This window comes from Pelodiscus sinensis, chromosome 8 (assembly GCF_052426305.1).
Source record: "Pelodiscus sinensis isolate ZL-2025 chromosome 8, ASM5242630v1, whole genome shotgun sequence".
NCBI lineage: Eukaryota > Metazoa > Chordata > Testudines > Trionychidae > Pelodiscus > Pelodiscus sinensis.
In genome coordinates this window covers 22,904,698-22,928,413 of record NC_143059.1, presented here as the reverse complement: position 1 = coordinate 22,928,413, position 23,716 = coordinate 22,904,698, and the positions used below count along the sequence as shown (strand labels likewise).

Here is a 23,716-nt window from a genome sequence, read left to right as displayed (position 1 = left end):
AGTTAAGAAAAACAACCCTACCCCAAGTAGTCTGACAATCTTGCTGAGACTGGAACATTTCATTTACACCGCAGAAGAGGACAGTGATGGCACGATTAGAAATCATTTCAGACCTCTCAGGCAATCAGACTATAATTTCATTGTGCCTGCGAGGATGTCTTGCTTTACAGAAAATGCAACACAAACATACTACAGGCAAAAATATGAAAACTATCTAATATTGATCCACACAGCATGCTTATCAAATGCAAGGGGGAAGAACATGCAATATCTAATAGCAGCAGTGCTTTGTCTTTGCTCTTTCAAGGGTACTGACATCTTACATTCTGAAAAAGAACACAAAGGAGTTGTGCTTTTCATGTACATACCTAATTCTGATACTTAGGAAGGACACGACTGGCTAGAAATGAGGTAATGATTTATAATATTAATTTATATGTAGATTTGTGGATGACTCATCAGATAGGTGTCATCTCTCAAAAAGGCAAAAGAACTACCAATGAAACTCCTGCTGCACTGGAGAAAATATCACCATTGCATTTGCACTGATATCACACACACGTATTCCTATCCAAACATGCTCCATCTCTCTAACCCCCTACTCTCCTAGGGTATGTCTACACTACCCTCCTAGTTCGAACTAGGAGGGTAATGTAGGCATACTGCACTTGCAAATGAAGCCCGGGAAATTCAAATCCCGAGCTTCATTTGCAAGTGCGGTATACCTACATTACCCCGCTAGTTCGAACTAGCGGGGTAGTGTAGACATACTCCTATAGACATAGCTGTGACACCCACAGAAATCTGGCCTCATTTCCTGCATATTTCACATAGTTTTAAGTGTACACCCAGTATACTGTCAATGGATGTATGTAAAAGCTGCCATGCTCACTTCTGCTCTCCTATTATATACTCCCAAGATAGCAAATAGGCCTAAACCAATAAGTCACATGTACACATGAATCCTAGGGCTGAAAGAGACCTCAGTAGTCATCAAGTGCAGATCCCTGCCCACAGCAGGACCAACCCCAACTAAACCATGTTAGTCAGGGCTTTGTCAAGCTGGGACTTAAAAACTTCTAGGGATGAAGAGTCCACCCCCTCCCCAGGTAACCCATTCCAGTGCTTCACCAACCTCCTATGGAAATAGTTTTTCCTAATATCCAAGCTATTTTGTTACTGAGAGGAAGCATCACAATTGTCATCCCCAGATGAGACTCAATCCCACAACTCCTAGCTTAGGAGGCCACTGCCTTGTCCATTAGACCACTGTAATACATGCTATAGCCATACCCTGCTAGCTCCAAAAAACATAGCCAAATCCTGGCTCATTCACATACAATCCACAGGAGTCAGAGAGCCAAATCCTAAAAAATTGATTAAAATTTAAGCCACAGCACTTTACCCCAAGAAAAATATGCCAAAGCAGAAAGGGTGGAGTAAGTAATCCTCAGAATGCCCTAGAAGCTTCTCACCAATGTAGCCGGATCCAGTTACAACAGGAACAGAAGTGGCAGACATACCCCAGGGTAGGGTTTGACCCTGGTGGTTTGGCACTGGGCATAATTCCTATAACCATGCCCTTTGATTGATCATGTTCCTGTTTCTGAGCTGCAGTGCATGATGCCATCACAGAGACTTCTTCTGTACCACGGAAGGGAAAACTAAGAGCCCCCATGCAGCAAAAATAGGTTCGTTCCAATGTACTTGGTCCCATCATAGTTATGGAAAGACATGCAGCCAATCGCTGCCTGCACAGAATTGTGTCCTATAATACATTTGACGTGGTTTCTCCAGGCCAATTTTAACTGTTAAAGAATAACAATAAGGAAGAGGGTGCTGACCTCTAAAAAATGAAGGACTGAATGGGTTGGGAGTGAGATGATGGTTCATAAGATTAAAATTGAATTGTGCTTCTTTTTGTGTTATAGTGCATTGTAGGAAGGTAGGATAATTGGTCCAATTTCCCTTTCTCCCTTGGACTGCTCATCTGTTAGTACATACAGGGTCTGATCCTGCTCCTATTATAAAATTATTGGAAGATTTGCTATTAAAATCAAAGGAAGCAGGCCTAGGCTCAGGAACATAGCTTGAGGGCTCCCTATAACCGTATGAAGAATCACTATTAAAAAAAGCACTTCCACTTTTTATTGAAATCACCATTGGTACATCTCCTTCCTCTGCCACATGGAAAAGTCAGAGATCTTCCATGGGCAGAAAATTACAGGGATCAGAGTATTTCGTTAACTGTATGACACAATTGGCTGAACATTTCCAAGCGTCCAATCCTAAAGCCCTAACTCAAGTGCACAAATCCATTGAAATGAGGGGACTTATGTATGAGTAAGAATGATAGGATCTGACCCTGGTGCTTTACACAAGGACAATATACATATAATTCAGGAAGCATCATGACAAATGCTTAAAAAATTTAATAGAACATTCCCTTTGGAAGCAAAGGTTTTTTTAGCCAAACCACTGAGTGATTTTATTTTAGTGACTCACACAAATGGATTCTGGATTACAGTTTTAAAACCAGATTTTTTTTCTCCTCTACTTAGGTTCACCTCAAGATGTTTTAATGAAAAAAAATAGCAGTAAGAATATGAGTCTCGGTTTATGTTCCCCAACAGCCTTTAAATAGGGATATTCTAAATCTGTAAAGCTTAGCAATTCTAAATAGTTGAACATTCAAAATATATAATTCTAACCATACAATTCCCCCTAAAGAGAGGCTGGGCAAAGCTCATAAAACTATAAAAAGATACTTTGTCCCTTAGGACTGAGAACAGCTAATCATTAGCTACCCATTTATGGTATCTACCTGTTTAGTACATTATTTTAACATTTTTCTTCACGCATACTAGCCATTATTTTTCCCATATGGATAACGAAACATATCCTCTGCCCAACAGCAAAATTATTTTAGCACCAAAGACATTTGTTAGTAGAAAAAAGCCAAAGCTTGTAGTCCATTACTGTTGGGCATCTGGAACTGCACACTTTTTTTTTTTGAAAAATTGCTTTCTATTTTGATACATGTGACAGTACAATATGTACCCAAAAGCTATACAAGAGGTATAAATTAAAGAACACATTTCCAAAATATTATTTGCATTATATTATAGTATTCTTGAAAAAAATGGGGGGATGGAAGCTTGTACTGATGCTTTGAAATACTCTATGTTCTTTTCCCTTTTAAGTTGGATATGTAAACAATGTGTATAATTTGTCTGGTAATTGTCTCGTGTAAAAGTATTTGAGAGCTGCAAAGGAGCTATTTATTTAAAGAAAAGATATTCAATTCCTGAGGCCAGATACTGGTATAAATATGAAACAATATTCACACTGGCAGATTATTTATTGCACGGTACTAGTTATATACAAAACCAATATCTAGCACAACCCCAATTCCACAACAGGTATTTCAGAGCATGTCTAAACCATATATATGTGCATCCTCTCTAGGCCTACTCATGTGCTTAAAGTTATCCATGCACCTAAGTATTTAGTTGACTTGGGCCTCCAAGATTTCAAAATCTCAATGTATTAAATAGTTGCATTACTCATGCACAAATCTGATCCTCCACCTGTGAAGCCTCCCATTTAGAAGACATGCTAGCTCTTCCTACTTTTCCTTCATATTTAAAACATGCTTATTACATGTGTCAATCTCTATTTCAGATAAAACTGGCACCAGAACATTTGGGTTTTGATTGTTTAGTTTTGCCAGAACCAAGAGTGAAAAAGCGGGTATAGCACAAAGGGAAGCAAGAGCCACGCTGTCCCGTTCTACCTATTTTCCTTTACAAGCATTAGTCAAGAGGAAATGAACAGGGCACAAGGGAGCACAAATGGGAACTAAAGGGCAAATTTTCTTATTAATTGTATTTTGGATTTGTTACACCTTTATGTTATACAACATACATGGATCTATTCTACTATAGATACACTGAGGGTACATCTAGACTACAGGCTTTTGTCGACCGAGGCTTTGTCGACAGATACTGTCAACAAAGCCTCTGTCAACAAAGAGCATCTAGACTACATCCAGTTCGGTTGACAAAGCAAGCTGCTTTGTCAACATGACAGTGTAGACGCAAAGGACAGTGTAGATGCAATAACGCTGTCTGTCGACAGAACTCTGTCAACAAGAGGCGTTATTCCTCGTAGAATGAGGGTACCGCCGTTGACAAAACTGCCGAGCTCTGTTGACAGAACTCGGCGGTAGTGGAAACGCAGGTATAGTTTTGTCGACAAAAGTCCACTTTTGTAAGACAAAATCCTGTAGTCTAGACACACCCTGAGGATACATCTACACTGCACGGCTATTTCAGGGTACCAGAGGTATTCCGAAATAGCTATCCCACGTCTACACAAGCCGCTTGGTATTTTGAAATATTTTTTGAAATAACGGGAGCTCTATTTTGCCATCCCGATAAACCTCGTTGCATGAGGGATAAGGGGTGGCTTGAAATAGCACGTTATTTTGAAATTTGGCCCTGTGTAGACACACCAAATTTCAAAATAAGCTATTTTGAAATAGATTCAAAATAAGACACACAATTTGCATTGCACAAATTGTGTATCTTATTTCAAGTTGAGGATGCTGTGTAGACGCACCCATATATAACTTCCTTTGGCACAAATGGCAATCATGAGTATGTTGAGTCACTTGAATCATTGCTCTGGGGCGGGGTGGGAATGAGGTTCTCAGTATGCAGGCTCCCCTTGTGGGGAGAGGATAACCCCAGCCCTCTCTCACTGTAGCAGCGCCTATCTGTGGCTGGGGGAAGGGTGCATGTCCCCCAGGGGACAGACAGACACACAAACAGACAAACTCTTCTAAAAATATATAGTAGATAGCTATCCCTTTCTCCACTCCTAGCCCTGGCTGTCCCAATGAACAGACAGAGAGACAGACAGAGAGACTCTCTTAAATTTATAGGGTAACACACACAGACTCATATATATCCCCCAAGGTTCTGGTAACTTTTAGAAACCACTTTCTCATGGCTTATTGTGATATCAGCAAAACTCTCTTTATGTATTTATAGCCATGTAATTCACAATTATTCTGGGGCTATCAGTGTTTCTGGCATCTGAGCGCAGAACTGATATTATTAGTTCATGTATTATGGTACTGTCCCTGAACGCTAAATGTATTCCAACACAGATTCCTGGAGTTCATTCATCAAATATTTTATGCTACTGTTCTTTTAATGATTTCATTTATCCTTAGTAATATTTGTATTCTGTAGTGTGGTTTCTCTAGCCGACAGCACAATGCTCTGCTGAATTATCTTTTTCTTTCACAGCATAGCAAAACAGAGCACAGTCAAACTGAAGATGGCCTTTAGTTCACTGTCAGAATAATACTGCTTACCAGGCACAACTAGACACATTTCTCAAACCATATGCAATGTTCTGACTGCCAATGTGCTCATAAAGTCATTAACCAGCCCTTTAAAATGAGAGTGAGATATACATATTTAAATGTTTAGGAAAGCCAAATGTATGCTTTTGTAAAAGCATGTTTCCATTTCAACATCATCTTATATCAATTATGCAGCAATACACAGACTTCATTTTTCATGAGCTACTCAACTTTTAAAATGACATACATTACCTATCACTAAAGCTTTATTTTGCTATTAAGTATTTGTACTTCACAACATAACAGAGTCAGCTTGATTGAGATATAGGCTGAACATTCACAATATTGAGTATTTATTTTTACTAGCAAATTATCAGTAGCAATAAAATTGAGGAGGAACTCATATTACATGGTACAGCTTTCACTAAAGGAAGTAAATAAAGGCAATGCAGCAAAGAGGCCATCCAGTAAATTAGAATCCATGGCATTTTATAGATTTTTAAACACATATACACCTTTCAAATGTCTCCATCTACTAGGTTAAACAAAACTATCAATTACTTCCACCTCCTGCAAACATCATCAAGCATATGACAAGTATAATCTAAAATGAAAGAGATTATGAAGTCACTACACTAATAAAGGGAGTCTTAAGACTTCATTTAGCAGGGCAAATTGTTCAGAGTCCAAACAGAGGGGATGCATATATATATAATTCCCATTAATATTAATTAGAGCTATGCACTCACTCAGGCAGATCTCTATTCCTCCCATCCAATGTGTGGCAGATTAGCCAGTGGGTACTGTGCACTCTACCATTGAGCAGTTGCTATTGGCAGAGTGAGGGGTCCACCACCTATTCCTCAGATAGGCTAACACCATTTGCTTAGTTCATCACTAGTGAGATGAGTTCATAGAATCATAGAATCATAGGGCTGAAGAGACCTCAGGAGGTCAGAGAGACCAACCACCTGCCCAAAGCAGGACCAATCCCAACTAAATCAACCCAGCCAGGGCTTTGTCAAACTGGGACTTAAAAAACTCTAGGGATGGAGATTCCACCACCTCCCTAGGTAACCCATTCCAGTGCTTCACCATCCTCCTAGGGAAATAGTTTTTCCTAATATCCAACCTAGACCTCCCCACTGTAAGTTGAGACCATTGCTCCTTATTCTGCCATCCGTCACTACTGAGAACAGCCTCTCTCCATCCTCTTTGGAACCTCCCATCAGGTAGTTGACGGCTGCTATCAAATCCCCCCTCACTCTTCTCTTCTGCAGACTAAATAAGCCCAAATCCCTCAACCTCTCCTCGTAGGTCATGTACTCCAGCCCCCTAATCATTTTGCCCTCCGCTGGACCCTCTCTAATGTGTCCATATCCTTTATGTAGTGGGAGGCCCAGAACTAGACGGGATGCTCCAGATGTGGAGGTCATGGGAAATTATTGCAATGTCACATGTGTATCCAATCATAGAAAGATTCTTGGTTCCTTGTCTTCAGTTAGCTGGATGTCCACTTATCATGGGTGTGTCCAAGTTTCCCACAATCCCATAAAATTTGTTTACAGACACCAGCCCACCCTCCACCCACCCATGGTTGCCAGATGGTTTAACCAAAAATACTAACCCTCCCCTCCCCCCCCGAAAAAAAAACACCAGGAAAAAAATTCTGTTGAGAAAAAAAAGGGGGTGACCAAAGCAAAAATAAATAAATAAATAAATAAATGAAAAATAAAAAATTAAAAAATCAACATGGCCAAAATCAGCATGGCCCCTTTAAGAAGAGGCCTTTTTTGCCGGTGGCCATTTTGTTTTTCTGTTTCAGCCACAAGACAAGCCCCTGCGAAACCAGGTGGGGGGGGGGGCAGCGAGGAGGCCGGGGGACTAGGCCCAGTTGCTGAGTGTGTCATAGGGTTGCCAGGTGTCTGGTATTTTCACCTCCTGACAGGGGAAAAAAAATCAGAAAATACCAGACATTTTAGGTGTCCGGTATTTTCTGATTTTTTTTACCGGACAGGAGGCAAAAAAACCAGACTGTCCGGGTCATTACCGGACACAGGGCCGGCTCAAGCCATTCCTGTGTCCCAGGCAGTGGGTGCACGATGCATGTGCAGCTCCACCCCGATCGCACGGCGCATGCATGGCCCCGCCCTCTCGGTGTGCTGCGCACCTTATAGCTGCAATCGGGCGCGCAGTGCCTGATTGCAGCTCTGAGGGGTGTCATGCAGCCCCCTACCCCGGGCGCACAGCATCCCTTCCAGCTGCCATCAGGCACCCCCCCATAGGTTGGTGCCCCGGGCAGCTGCCCGGCTAGCTCCCACCCTTAATCCAGCCCTGACAAGACACCTGGCAACCTACAACCAACAGACAGACAGCACAGGATAAGGGTCCCTTGGGAGGTGGGGTGAGTTCTGAAGTGGCCTAGGGCATCAGCACCTGGAGCACAGGGTGTGGTGGACTAGAGTCCCTGGCCCCCACCCCACCCACCCACTCAGGCAGCAGCCGGACAGCCAACACGGACTGCCCCAGGGATCAAGCTGCCTCCCATATCAGGAAGGCAAGATAAGGGATGCCCTGAAAGTAGGGTGGGGTGAGGTGGGGTGGGTTCTTGAGTGGACTAGGGCCTAGGACTTGGGCTCTCAGTATTCTGTGTTGTTATTCAGCTCTTATTTATCCTGAAATGTCTTTGAAGAGCCCAATAAGCAGTTGAAGTGTTGGTAATGCTGCCAGAAAATATTGACCTCACATTGTTCAGCACCAGTCAGGTTCCAAAGGTGCCAGACTAGAGATGTTCAACCTATATTCTGGAACAAATTGGCATTGCTTCAGGTTAACACTAGTCTGTCTATATATATAAAAAAAATTTCCAGCATCCCAGAGACTCCACCCTCCCACAGCCTCCCTGCTCCAGACACTGTTCAGGAACTGGTAAAGCTGCCTGGCAGCCTGGGCTGGGCAGATTCTGCCACACAAAAGGCTGCAGCCAGAGCTGAATGGGAAGGATCCTTCAGAGGCAGAATCTGCCAGGCTGGGCTGCCAGGCGGCTTTGCCTTCCCTGAACAGTGTCCGGGGCAGGGAGAGATTCCATCCTGGGCCTGGGCACCATTCTGGATCAACCTGCTGCAGGGAATGGAGTTGCAGCAGCGCTGCCACCATTGCTTAGAGGCAGGGGCAGATGACCGTTTTGCGGGGCCCCGGGCAGCATAATTCCACGCCCCCCCCCCTTTGCCACGGCGCATGCGCAGGGCTTTTTGAAGCACGGGGCCTGAGGCGACCGCCCCGTTCGCCCTGCCCTATATCCGCCCCTGCTTAGAGGGGAAGCCCCAGGTAGAGGGTACCGGGAAGCTGGACCTGGGGATCTTGGAGGCCTTCCCAGCGGCCAGAGAGCCTGAGGTGCCGCATGGAGAAGGCCCACAGGGAAAGTGTCGTGGGGCCTGTTGGCTGAGGAGAGGTGCTGGCTGCACACTGAGCCAGCCCTGGTGGCCCCCTGATTGGGGGAAGCAACCACTGTGTCAAGTCCCCTTCTGGCAGCTGGCTGTGGTGCACAACCATATGTGTGAGATGGGCTGAGCTTTGGCTCGCTGCCCAGGGATGGGGGCCACAAAGTTGTGCTCCTCTCAAGCAGGGGCTTGGTACAGGGGGCTGCTTCAGCTAGTATGAGGCTCAGGGTGTAACCCACTCACATGGAATCAGAGGCTGGCTCTTCATCCCTTGCTGCCTGCTGCCCCATCCTCCAACAGGCCCTGAGTGGTAGAGGTAGAAATGGAGGCAGGGGAATGGGGGTGTAGGAATGGAGGACTGAGGTGGGGCTAGGAATGGAAGGAAGGGTGCGGTTTGTGGGCCAAGGACTATTTTATTGGCGGGGGGGCAAGAACGTGAAGGGTGTTCACGGGGGGGGGATTGGCTGGTGACTGAAGGGCACGAGCAGGCAGGATGGGCCAAGAGCATTCGGATAGAGGGGCCTGTCCAGAGGTGGCAGGGGGAGAAGTGTATGAGTGACTTAGAGCCATGGAGAGCGCAGCTGGGCTCACTGCAAGATTAAAAAGGTCTCTGCCCATGAAAGCAGCCAGCGAGACAGGGGTTGGCGAGTGTAGCAAGCAGGGGGCACAGCCCCTAGTGTAAATCAGAACACAACTTGTGCCCCCTGACTTCAATTAGACCAGAATTTGTCTCTTTTTTCTTTTCCACTTAGCTACATTGCTTTTCCCTAGTGTTTGGAATGGAACTGAAATGCAAATGGCTGTACACTACTCTAGCAAAATGTCCTATCATACAGGTACATAGCTGAAAATGCAGACAATGATAACTGATATCAGCACATTTTGAGGACAATGCTAGTTTACTGTTGCTGTAGGAATCAAAGGGAAAACATGTTGTTCTTGTAGGGTTTACAACAAGAGTATTTATTTTGGGTTTGGTTAAATTTCTTGGTGAGAAAAGATAATTAAAGTACCAAGCAAGCTAGTTAGAAGCCAGGGCACAGCATTACAATAAGCTTCAAATATAACAAAATGCCTGGTCTCCGGAGAACAGAAGAAAATCACAGTATTTAAATCACCCAAATACTGCTTGGGCAACCCCTTCACCCAGGGAATTGAAAGATCAGTTGGCTAAACACCATCAATGCCCTCAGATTGCTGCTGATGAACGTTCAAAGGAGAAAACCAGTTTCTTAGCAGACTGGGGCAAGGTAAAATGAGCGTGTTGGGGGCAGGGACTGCTAATGGGGAGCTAGGTGCAGAGGCTACTACGGTCATCCAAGCAGGGAGAAAGGCAACAGCCACAGAGGGCTATGAAGACTCGTGAGCCCTAAGAACAGCATGGCCATTCTGCATGTAAGAGGGACCGGTGATTCTAAACAGGTTGGATAGAAATCAATGCTTTTTTAAATTAAAAAATGGATTTTTGAAATTTAAATTGGTCTTTCAATAAAATACTAAATTTCTCCTTTAACAGTTTTTAACAGTTACAATTCAATGTCCTCACAAATATGTTACACCTGCGCTTACAGTCTCATCAAAATGAGCGAATGGCACTAGTCTGTCCAGCGTAACAACCAGCTCTTGCTCCTTAAAAGTTCGGGCTTTCAGTTTCTATTAGTCTGCTGAGACACATGTGCAAAGATGGGCACAGGCTGGATGGGATTGTTTTTGTTCTGTGCTTATGTGGAAGTGAACCTGGGCCAAGCATGGAATAGTTAGGTAGGACACTGTCTAAAGACAGAAACAATATCTAGGAAAGGAAGGAGGCAGTATGGAAAGGAACAGTGGAGGGGCCTCAAAAAGAAAAGGGAGGACATTATTCAGCACACACGCAGCTTTCTATAGTCCTCTATGCTTTTGTCACAGAAAAACTGTCATGGCTTCTGATCCTATCTGGGAATAGCTTGAAGAAATTCGTTTCCTGGGTAAAACAGGAAAACGTGTCACGTGTTAGCGGTGCAAGAAGTTGTTGCAGGGCCTAGCTGCAAAAATAAATCATCATAAGAAAACTGCTTATTGGGAGAAAATGCTGTAGATGAAGATGTGGATACGTCTGAAGAACAATGTGGATCAACTCTGCAACATCAAATCTGTATATGGATCTCAAATGCTGTGTGAACTCAGCCACCATTGGCTTCAGCAGGAATTAGGGTTGCCAGATGGTTTCAACAAAAATACCAGACCCATTTGACATTACATCACAATCTACATTACATTTTATTTAGAAAATACTGGACATTTATATTTTCTCAATTTGTTTCCCGAACAGAAAGCACAAATACAGGCAGTCCCCGGGTTACGTACAAGATAGGGACTGTAGGTTTGTTCTTAAGTTGAATTTGTATGTAAGTCGGAACTGGTACATATTGTAGGGGAAACTCTAGCCAAACATTTCTCCAGAGCTCAGTTTTATTCTCCCACACCTCACTTCCCTCAGTCCTTTATTCTCAAGCTGAGGTGTCTGCTGAGAAAAGCCGCTCCGCGTCTCCCTAGTCTGCTGGGGGGGGGGGGCGCTAGCTTTGCATCTTCCTGGTCTGCTGGGCAGAAGCAGCTAGTGCAGGGTTGCCTCACCCCGTTTGTAAGTAGGGATCCGATGTAAGTCGGATCCATGTAACCCAGGGACTGCCTGTACTGGACTGTCCGGTTCAAAACCAGACACCTGGCAACCCTAGTGGGAATTTCCTCGGTATCTTACAGTATTGGGCCCCTTGCTGTGTGTCTTTGGTCAACGTTAACTGTCCATTTTGTGCCTTGGCATCCCCATTCTAAAAAGGAGCAAAAGATACTGATTGCTAGAAATTGTATGTAAATTGAGCTACTATGGGTATGATTAAAAAAAGCCCTTACTTTAAAGACACTCCATACAGTGATCCACAGAGTATGGTACCCCAGCCTGCACATGCTGTTATTTATCATGCAGTGGTGCTCAAAATGTGCTAGCAGCTGTATGAATGTACATCTGGAGTTAACTCTCTTCCCAAAGAGCCAGTTTTCTTTTCTCAAACTCCTCAGATCCCCACAGACAAGCCAGGGTAATAAGTAAGGATGTAATAGTGTAGTCGATTAACCGATTAATCAATAAGCAAATGCGTATAGGTTAATGCTGCAGACTACATGCATTCCCCGCACCCGCCAAATTTTTTAGCATGCTCGGCAGCAGTCCGGCTCAGCCCTGGTTTGAAATGGGTCCGGGACCTACCCCTGCTACAGCTCTGCATTTAAAGTGTATTAGGAAATGGGAAGGCAGGTAGCCTCACTCTGTTCTAGCTCACACCGAGTTTGGGAGCTCAGACCCATCCTAGACAGGGGCTGTTGCCAGCCCGCGCTGCTGCCTCTGTATCAGAAGCAGTAGCACAGGGCAACAGGCAGCTGGTCTGTGAGGGGGCTAGTTTTTAAACTGGCTCCCCTTACGGACCAGCTCCTGCCTGCCACCCTGCACTGTATCAGAGGCAGCAGCGCAGAGTGGCAGGGGTGAGGCAGAGCACACTGGCTGCCAGCCCCACCCACGGGGACTATAAAATAGTCCACTAACCGATAAGAATTCTTGAGGCTACTCAACTATTCAATTAACTGATATTTAACATCCCTAGTAATAAGGTTGATTACCCACTGAAGAGGGGCTGCATTGATTACGCTTCCTAAGAGAGCAGTAAGAGATTGCCTTGATCCCTAGCAGAGGATGACAGGAGTGCTGGTGCAGAGGTAGCCCCGAGTATCAAAGGGAAAATGAAATAATGTGGACGGGATGTTCACACAAGGTTAACCGAGATCAAGATGGTGCGGGATAAGAACACAGAGACAGGAAGCCATGGGGAAGTGAGAGCAACAACAATGACATTCAATGGGAGACAAACAGCTAATCAGAAAATTAGCAAACTGAATTAAGCCTGACGGTTGAGAAGTCAAAAGACCGTGATAAAATGTGAATAAAGGAACTGATGTCAGTTCTAAAGTCACCAAGAACTGTAAGGCTGGATGTCCCAATAACCAAATCACTCCTAATATTCCCTGAGAGAATTCACAGCTGTTCTCCTGTGACTGGTTCATGAAACCATACAGGCCTTGCCTTGACCCTGCTCTCACCAGGACACAGAGCCCAGGTGGCACTGCTTAAATTCTGAAAAGCCTGCATCCCTACCAGGGAGCTGCTCCATTCTTCCTCCCAAGTCCACAGTGATGTGCTGCGGATTAGCAAAAATGTTGCAGAGCCACTACAAGTGGCAGGAGAGGGACCGACAGCTTTCACAGGCCCCTAGGCCAGGGTGCAGGGGTTGCTCTGCACACTGGAAGAGGTGGGGCCTAGGTTAGAAGGACTGGGGCCAGGGGCAGCCAGCCTTTAGCACCACTTAGAGGCATTGGACCTCCCCCAGCCCTCGAGCTGTACAGAGCATGTGGCATGGTACTCTGGAAGCGATTTAAAGGGGCCCAGGCCTCCGGCCACCACTGCTGCCATAGTAGAAGTAACAGCAGCTGCAGGGCAAGGCCTATGTGTCAGTAAGGGTACGCCTACACAGCAAGGTTATTTCGGAATAGCTGATGTTATTTTGAAATAACAAAATGCGCGTTTACACAGCAAGCCATGATGTTAAAATAATGTCAAGATGGAGGACACCTTCACTCTCATTTCTCGAGGAGTAAGGGAAGTCGAAGGAAGAGTGCTCTTCCTTCCGCTTCCTGCTGTTTACACAGTGCCAAAAGCTGAATTCAGCTATTTGACTTCAGCAACGCAATTGACGGAGCTTAATTTGACCTTAGCACTGAAGTGTAGATGTGCCCTAAGAGAGCTTACACAGAGGCATAGCCACGCGTTGGCCCCAATGCAAATTAAAAGATGGGACAGGAAAAGGCAGGATGAGCAGTTTGCTTCCATGCTTCGCCAGCTTTATGGCAGTGTAACTCCATGCAAGTCAGACCCAAAGTGTTCACAAGAAAACAATACCAGAGAATTGACAGAAAAGCAGAAAGAGGAGGGGGGAGAATCAGGCATTGCCCCTTATCCTCCATCAACAGAGGGAAGGGTTGCTGAAAGATAAACCTCAGTCATGGCAGTGCTCAATGCTCTTAGATATTTAGGAATAGCCAGGATACTAATATTTCTACATAAATATGTATTAGCCTCCTGAGTGTATTATCTACAGGCAGAGAAGGTGTATTATCAGTTCAGTTTCCGCACCACCATTTTGGAGTTCAAAGCTAAAGGGCAAAATAATGGGCACAGATTGCAGTAGAAAACTTCTTTCTGTCCCGGAACCTGATGACTCCTTCAGACAACATCACAGTGTGGCAACCTCAGCTGCAATTTTTGGCATGATAAAAGGCAACAACAAAAACCCCATGGATATAAGCCATAATAAAAAGTAGGGGCTCAGATCATGGGTAGGAAAATTCCAGCCTGTGGGCCAGATTTGGTCCACAGGGTTAGTCCCTGGCAGGCGCCCACCTCCATGTTTACCTGCATTTTTGCAGGGATCAGAGGATGGCAGCTCTGGTTGGCTGAGAATCGCTATACACGGCCAATGTGAGCAGCAGAAAGCAGCGTCCTGGTCCACGCAGCTTCTCGCCACTTATATTGGCCATGAACAGCGACCCATAGCCAATGAGAGCTGCGATCATCCAATACCTGCGGAGGCCCAGGTAAACATAGCAGCGGCGGCCTGCGAGGGACTAACCCTAGCAGGCTGATGCTTTTTTATTGCTCATGGCCCAGATCCACAGTGTTGCTTTAAAATGCTCATGAGAATCTATTTATCCATCTTAAGTGATCTATTAGCCCAAGAAGGTCAAGAGTCAATAAAGTCACCCCGAGTCAGCAGTCAGACCCTCTCGCCCCCCCAAATCTAAAATCCCTTCATGCTCGGTGCAGCAACACAGAAGAGGTGGGGGAACAGACCATTTCTTGACTAAACACAAGCACTGCCACAGTACAGCAGAATCCCAATCAATGGTGCCCCCAGGTGCTATATTTAGTCATCCCCCTACCCACCTCCAGTCTCTTCTCTCAATTTCAGCTTGGACTTCTTTATCTTTTATTTCTGTTTCCAAAGACACATTTAGAGATGAGCCCATTCATAACTGCCTATCCACAGACAGTTTGTGGCAGCATAATTGACAATGAGTCTACTGCAAAAAGGAAAATGCTATTTTAATAACCTGAGCCTAAAATACATTCTGTTGTATGCCCCAAAGGGTTTCAATAAAAAGTCAACCTGTAGAGACATATTTTCTTGGCTTAAACAACAATCCAAAGCATATAAATGTAGTCCAACTATAATGACATATTTATAGGCCAATAAAGCTTACATTACAGCTTTCATACTTCACTTAAAGGAACTCTGTAAGAAACAGTGTTATATAAAATAATCTGAAATATTTTTAACTATAGCCCAAGGAATACAAATTTGTAACTTACCCATGTTTAACTGATAGTCTTTACACTGCTTAATTGTGAAAAAATATATAAAAAAATGAAATGATTCCTCATCTGGCTACTTCCAATTGATTTACCAAATATGGGCATTCAAGTCCATTTATTACAAATAACCTCAAGTCCCTAAGTAATTCCAAAGATAAAAATAAATAACTAGAAGCCCTAGTAGTGTCAGGCCACTTCTTCGGGAAAAATAGGCTCCCGTGTTTATTATGAATAATACATTACTCAACTGTTCTATTTTTAATATTCTGCATTGTTGCTGTTTCTTATTTGTATAAACCTTTGAAATAAGCAATCAAAAATATAAATAGACTTAAGATATTAATTACTCACATTTAATGCTGACATATTTGCAAAGAGAGAGAATGTATAAAATACACACCCAGAGAGGCAGGGATACAATTTTTGGAATCATTTTTCAGGCTGAAAAACTTAACCAGAGAAATATGAGATTTTTATATATTTAATGCATTTCCTAAGGAAAAGAACTGCATAATTTAATAGGGGTGAAAACAATAAGTTTCTGTGGAAATGTAATCTGTTTCTATAGAAAGTACCTTTAAAGCCTATTGAACTCAATGGAAAATAATATGCTTTCTATATGTTTTTGAGCCATCCTTTAGGATTCTTTAGCAGGGATATAATTTTCTATTAAATTTTACAGAAAGGTCAAATATATGCTATAGGAAAGTAATCATTTTTATTCAACTATACAGAATTTTTTTCATCAAGGAAATGTGAATTTCCACAAGGAAAATGGTTTCAGACAATCACATTGTTTATCTAGATCCTGTCAACAAAATATCAGAAATTTGCTAGCCTACATCCAGCATTAAACATTGGTCTTAATAGCAGAGATCATGAATCATTTTCCTGACAAATACAAGCAAAGATTTTTTTTCTCCCTAGAAACTAGGCTATAAACTACCTCCCTAAGGGAGAGGCTCCACTATGAAACTGACCATCACTTTGCACTGTCATCTATAGAAACGTTTCGTGAACTGTTTTAAGATGAGAAAAAACCTTACCCACAGTGGCTTAAGAACTCATTCTTGGAACCCTACCTGCCATCATTAGAGCAAGACAATCTGATAGCAGCATGCACTGGTTTGTTGGCATGATCCAGTGTTGGATGAACTCATGGGTGTGTACTTCACACTCACTAAAGGTGCCATTTTGACAAAAGTGAAGTTACCATGCAGACAGGTCAACAGCGCAAGGTTCCCTACTCTAAGGGTACATCTAACTATGTAGCTATTTCAAAATAAGCTATTCTGGAGTTATTCTGAAATAGCTAATTTCGAAATAACACGTCTACACTCCAAGGAAACCTCAAAATTAGTCCAATCCAGGCTTCCCTTACATAGACGTGCTATCTCGATTTAGAGGCCCAACAGGCCCTGGGGAGGAATAACTGAGAATGGCCCTGGGGAAGGGCTATTTTGGAATAGCAGCAGTGGAGAGTCCACACGCCTTATTTCAAAACATTTATTTCAGAATAGGCGTAATTCCTCATATTGGCATCCCTCGGTTGGCAGAGGGATGCAGATTAGTCAGGTTGATACTGCAAATGAGGCAGGGATTTAAATATCCCATGCCTAATTTGCATAAAAATGGCAGCCGCGTTTTGCTGACTCAGCACTTTGTCGGCAAAAAGTGGCAGTCTAGAGGAGGATCTGTTGAGAAAGAAAGCCAGGAGGCATAAGGGATCTGTCGAAAAAGGCTTTCTTTCTCCACAGATCCCTCTCTAGACTGCCACTTTTTGCCGACAAAGTGCTGAGTCGGCAAAACGCGGCAGCCATTTTTATGCAAATTAGGCACGGGATATTTAAATCTCTGCCTCATTTGCAATTTCAACCTGCCTACTCTGCATCCCTCTGCCAACAGAGGGATGCAATCCAGACATATCCAGAGTGTGGTGTACAGATTTCGGAGCATGCCATCTGCTATTTTCAAATAACGGAATGGCTGTGTAGATGCTTGCACTGTTATTTCAAAATACCACTAGTTATCTCAATATAGCGGTGCACTGTAGACGCACCCTAACTGATTCCCTCTTCTTACAAATTTTATTGTGTTAACGTATGATTGCGATGAGTCAATTAGATGACACAATGCTCTCTGTAAATGAACAGTGAGTGCAGAGGAGAGTAAATTTAATTAAACATCCTTTGAACTGTCACTGATTAAATCCTGATCCTATGTCAAACCAAATATCAGCGTCAGGTCTCTAATTGTTTCCTTAGCAAGAGATATCATAGTTCCTCCAGATTATTTACTAAACAGGAAACCTATAGTAGAACCTCAAAGTTACAAACACCAGTTACAAACTGACCAGTCAACCACACAACTCCTTTGGAACCAACGTCCGCAATCAGGTGGCAGTAATTACCACCTCCCCCCAAAAAAGAAAATGCAGGACAGTACTACGTTAAATGTAAACAATTACACAATAAAGGGAGTGTTTATTTTTTTAAATTTGAACAAGCTAAGGAAACTGTTTCTGTTCTTGTTTCATTTAAATTAGGATGGTTAAAAGCAGCATTTTTTTTCTTCTGCATGGTGAAGTTTCAAAGTTGTATTAAATCAAAGTTCAGTTGTAAACTTTTGAAAGAACCACCATAATGTTGTGTTTAGTATTATAAACATTTCAGAGCTACAAACAACCTCCATTCCCAAAGAGTTCTCAATGGAGGTTCTATTGTACATTTATTTAGTCCCTTTAATGTTTATATTATGTGTAAATAAACCAAGATTCTATTGGTTTATTTATTCTAAATCAAGTTTCTATTGAACTCAGTGGAAAATAATATGCTTTCTATATGTTTTTGAGCCATCCTTTAGAATTCTTTAGCAGGGATATAATTTTCTATTAAATTTTACAGGAAGGTCAAATATATGCTATAGGAAAGTAATCATTTTATTCAACGCTACAGAATTTTTTCATCAAGGAAATGTAAATTTCCACAAGGAAAATGGTTTTCAGGCAATCACATTGTTTATCTAGATCCTGTCAACAAAATATCAGAAATTTGCTAGCCTACAGGCTTTCTTGTCCTTCTTTCTGTTTCTGGACTCATTCTCAAAAGCAACATGCCCAACTGGTTATTTATCTGGTTTATCTTCTTGCTCCTGTTGGTTTCAAACCAATCATAGCCAGTCAGAGAGAGAAACTTATGAGAGGCCACTATTTTTTGTATAGGCAATGGCAGTGCAATCTGATTCATGAACTAAAAGAAAGGCACATTCTGTGCTCCTAGTGTTGGTTTTTCACTATTACATGATTATAGTTCAGATTCTGTGTGCATTTTTAGAGTAATCCCTCTTTTCAAAGGCTTAACATGCAGCTATGAACTGAGCATTCGAGGTTTCAAGATGATTTCTTTGGCTTGTGAGTCAATAATACTGGTTTAATAAAGTTACCCCAAAGGGTTTGTTTGTTTGTTTGTTTGATAAAAACAAAACAAAGAACATTACAACCCATAAGCTCTGTCTGAAAAGCATTCAGATTTTTTTGCAACACCAAACAGATGCAAGGAAGTGTACAAGGAAGACTGAAGTGTAATATGAGATAGTCTAATTACAAAGAAGAAGAAACCACTAACAAAAATTTTCTAAGTGTTTTACTGTAGATATTGATTAAAAATATCAGTTTTAATCATATGTGAAACTTCCATCTTGACTAGCCCATAAAATAAAGCAAGGCTGTCAAAATCACCTCACATTTGTTCAGATGGGAAACCAGAGACTCACCACAGTTGTAAGGCAAGTTCTAAAAGGCAAAACCTCAACTAGTGTAGACAGACATGCTGCTTACCCAACTGAGAACTTGGCCTGCTACCTTCAATTCATGTAGGTTGGCAAAAAAATTCTGCACACGGAGGTATCACCCTCAACTTTTTTTATTTCTTACTTTTCATTCATGTACGTGCTAAGCGTGAAGCTACCTATGCTTAATTTATTTAAAAAATGCATGACTGGAAATACATTTATTATAATACAAATAGAAAAATATTTTCCTATCAGCCGGTGTGCATGCCAACCTCCCAATAAAACTAATGGGATTATGTGTATTTACCAACAGAAAACCAACCACCTCAGACATCATAAGAATGTGTCACATTAAAGGAAATGGGAGTTGTGTGCTCACAACTTCTACAAACTTGGCATTTGTAAACCCAAATACTGCTCCCATTTAGTTCCCACTCCTGCCAGCTGATACATTTGGGCAGATTCCTGCATCCAAATCCCACTGATGTATTGAAGTCAAAGAAAAGCTAGGCAGTGCAAAGTTCATCCACGTGACCCAGCTTATAGGAGTGAGGCCCTATATGCACATGAAGAACAATAAGCGCCCCAAATACTGAATGCCCACTTGCAGAGAGCCAAAGCAGGAAGAGACCCTATGCTGGGGAGAAGCTATCCATATGAGTGCCCATGCCTCTCCAGTTTTGCAGGGAGGGAAAAGTGAGAAAGAAAAGATCCATGGACTCATGAAACAAAGTGCCAGTACCAATGGGTGCAAGTACTGTGAAATGGGAATGTTTTTTAAAAATGAAGGCTGAATGGTACAATAAACTTTAAAGTAAAATGCATTAGACTGAGGATCAGTGTCCCAAAGCTAGGTGTGGAAACCTCATTACTTAAGACAATTAACACTTTCATTGGACAAAGACTAGACAAGCACTAGTGATAGGCAACAAGCCGAAGTTGGCAAAATCATATCCAGTATGACTGAATAGGTCTTTCTTTGACTTCTCTCTTCAGTGAGTCTAACTACTTCAAGAGAAGGCATCAGATTCAATCCCATATGATCTCTAGCATGCACTGGTCTCCATGCCGACATAGGTTCTGTGGGAAGCTCTTGTAAATTACCTTGCTTGGAGCTTCAGGATTTGAGCTTTAGTGCTTGCGGTCTGAGGCTATGTCTAGACTGCAGTATTAAATTGGAAAAAGATATGCAATTTGATTTACTTTCAAAGGAGCCTTTTCCAAAAATTTCATGCATCCATATGACACCAAATGTCTGGAAAAAAGTGCTCTTTCAACACATCCCTTATGCCTTGTAGAACAAGGTTTATAGGGATGGTGAAAGAGCACGTCTGCTTTTTCATTTTTTTTTTGAAAAAGTGGACGCGTTCCTTGGATGCGGCGTTGCCAATGCAGTCTAGATGTAGTCTTAGAGTCACTATCAGTTTTGTTTGAATGAGCATTGCAGGATTGGGCCCATTACCTTTAGAAATGCATTCACAAGTAGGCAAACAGCGATTTTAAAAAAGGAAACTATATTTACCAAGATCAGCCTTTTCCTTTAGAATGTCTTTGAAGTTCAGGCCACAGTTGAGTGTGGATTGCCTATATCTCATCAGGGCTTCCTTCTGTCCATTCTTGCCCAGTTCCATGGGTGTGACGGGGTCAGCCCGGAGACCACACTTCCACTTGGAGAAATCGGAATGTGCCCATTTTGCCAAGTCTTCAAGCTTCACAGTCACCTTCTCTGAAACAGCAATAACTTCATCCTGCAAGATGTAGTCAAACAAGAACAGAGCATGTCATGTGGGGTTTATGATGAATGATAAGCTTGTCGCACTGCCTCTTTGACATGTTATTGGAAAATTTTATCTTGCTCCTGGCAGATCACTTTTTCTGTGATACAGAATATCCAATAACTCATGCAATTTGCATGCCATCTTAATGTCACTGTTAGTTGTTTATTTGGAGCAAATATTTATGTGATAAAAAATGTCCAAGAACATCAAGGCAGTAGTCCTAAAATGCATTTTAAATGTGTACTGCCAAAGTGCATTCTGTATATCCCAAAGGCTCGGATGAAAGCTTGCTTTTTAGGTGCAATTAGCTACAAATGTAAAAACTCATGGCTGGATGACTAATGGTTATAGCTAGTCCTCAAATAAATGGGCTACGTAAATCTTAGATTCTTAGAACTCTGACTCACCAGAAAATTCCTCTGTTTATGGTACATTTTCCCTTGGCTTATACACAAATATTGAATTTAACTTTTGTCCTAAAAATTAAATAAAACTATGATGTAATCCCAAAAGAAATACTTCATAAATGTCTTGTATGTTTCCCACCAAAAGAAACTCACATATTCTCATGTTTCTTAAAACTTTTTCAAGAACAGAAAATAACTGTATTTTTCTCTAATCTTAAGAATACAGTCTAAGAAAAAGCAATTTAATCTTAGTTTAGCCTGCTGAACATATATGTGAATTAAACATCTCTAATTGCTACATTTTTATCCTTCCAGGAAACAATCAACTCTTCTCGTCATGATGAATAAGCAAAATGGTTTATGGCTGCCTACAGTAAGCAGGGCTTGAGAAGGCTTCAGAAAAAGAAAAACCCAACTCCAACTCCTACTTTAGATCTTGAAACTTGTGATTTCTAAGTTCAATATTTGAAACAGTTGATGTTTTAACTTGAACTGACATTTACACCACACATTTCGAGATAAAACGTAGGTAATGTAGCCACTTTAAATGTATTAACCATAATCATTTCTTTTTTCCAAAATATACACAACTATTTAGGAATAGGAGGGGGGCAAAGAAAGAGTAAGTGAAATTCTTGCAGTTATTAAACAAATGCATGGTTGATATGGTTGATGTGTGGATTTGGGGGGGAGGGGGGTTGTTTTGTTTTGGCTTAATACATTCCTCAGGGGAGGGAGGGTGGGTATGTTTTGTTATAAGTTACACACAATATGAAACCTGCACAGTAGCTCTGGTAAAACAGAGATCTGAAATGTCAGTCTTCCTTGTATAACATCAAGTTGTTTTATAAGCAGTCATTTTCTATTACTTTTAGTACAGTAGCAAATATTTGCCCAAAAACAAATCAGACTCATATGCTAAGTAAATATTAGTAATGGAATCTTTCCCTTTATCATTGTGCTGAATATAAACTTCTGTTGAACAAACAAGCAGACAATATTTTAACTTTCTGCTTATGACAAATGTTATTACTTTGTAAACAATGCTGCATACTACATAGCACATTTTCAATGGATGGTTTCACCCAATTTCATTACACCATCCACTTGAAATAAAAGATCTGTAGTTGCTATGCATTTTATAGCCATTACATGGTGATTATTAAATGTCAGAGTGAAAAAATTGAGTCTGCATGAAGACAGACTTAACAGCTTCTGGATGGGTTCTTCTATATAGGATACTGAATGGAATCATTAAGTATCACAATTTCTTATACTGAATACTTAGAAGCAATCTATTTAGCAGCAGCTTTCAGAGAAATCTGACTTCTAGATTAGATATATGTTTGGTTAAAGTGTTATTTTCAAAATAACTTTCATGGCCAAATGATTATGATTTCAATTACCAGTTTCTTCATTTCCTTTCCAAGAACTGGTATGACTAACTTTGGCTAGCATACAAAGTTAGTCAAGCAAACAATCTATTAACTAAAAGAAAAGTACAATCACTGTAACATCATCAATGAGTAAACCTGTTTTTGAAACTACAACCGTCACACACATAGTACATGCAGAAACCATAAATCCAAGAAAATGAGTGGGAAAACAATCCATGTGTTTCACTACCAATTCACCAGCAAACTGACTCTGAAACATAGTTTTATGCCAGGATTTAGTTGGAAATTTGATAAAGAAGCAGAAAAATATGGAAGATACAAGAATCAGGAAACACAAAAGAGCATAAATCACGTGTTCACATTTCAAGTTTTGTGTGGCAGCAAAATGACCATGCAGCAGCCATAACCAACACATTTTATACTTCGTGTTGTCTACATGTGTGAATGCTAAGAAAAGAATCATTACAAAAGATGTCATGTGATCGCATTAGCAATTTGCAGAATGAATATTAGGACCATAAATACTGTTGTGGCAGCTAATGTAATACAAAAGGTATGCACCAAAAGGCACTTTGAATCAGATTAGCACATAAGGCAAGTATATGAATACAAACCATAACAAAAATTTATCTGGTTACTGTGGAAACGGATGCAATTAAGGATGTCTCATTTTCCGAACGTTTTATAGATGTGTGCAGAGGAAAAAACAGATCAAAATGCAATTAAATACATTGTGTGGAATTTTCAAAAGTACCTAAGTGACTTAGGAGCACAAATATCTTTGAAAATCAATGAGACATGTGCTCTTAAATCATTTAGCTGCTTTAACCTATAAATAATTCTTTGCCTCATTATCTATAAAGAAATTCTTAGATGTGATATTTTCAAAATGTTCTATGTTGGCCTGCCTCATCTCACATCAAAGTCGGGGGGAACAGTTTTAGGCTAATGCTGAATGCATTTGAAAGTCCTGTCCCAATGGCATGGGTTCAGAAAGGTAGCTAAGTGCACATAATTTTAAACACTTAGGATAGGATTTTCAAAAATGCGGAATGGAGAAAGGTACGAAAATCT

The 23,716-nt window shown here is 41.6% G+C and overlaps 1 protein-coding gene across 2 annotated transcripts in view; it reads right to left on the bottom strand.

The window, feature by feature from the left end:
• Window positions 1-23,716, bottom strand: part of ARID5B (AT-rich interaction domain 5B) — a 168,903-nt gene that overhangs the window by 128,015 nt on the left and 17,172 nt on the right. The window contains exon 3 of one of the 2 annotated variants that reach the window (XM_006129784.4): window positions 20,583-20,808. In XM_006129784.4, the coding sequence (XP_006129846.3) occupies window positions 20,583-20,808 (226 nt within the window). Of the gene's footprint in view, window positions 1-20,582; window positions 20,809-23,716 lie in introns of those variants that run through there. The other variant, XM_075934883.2, reaches the window with a different exon arrangement.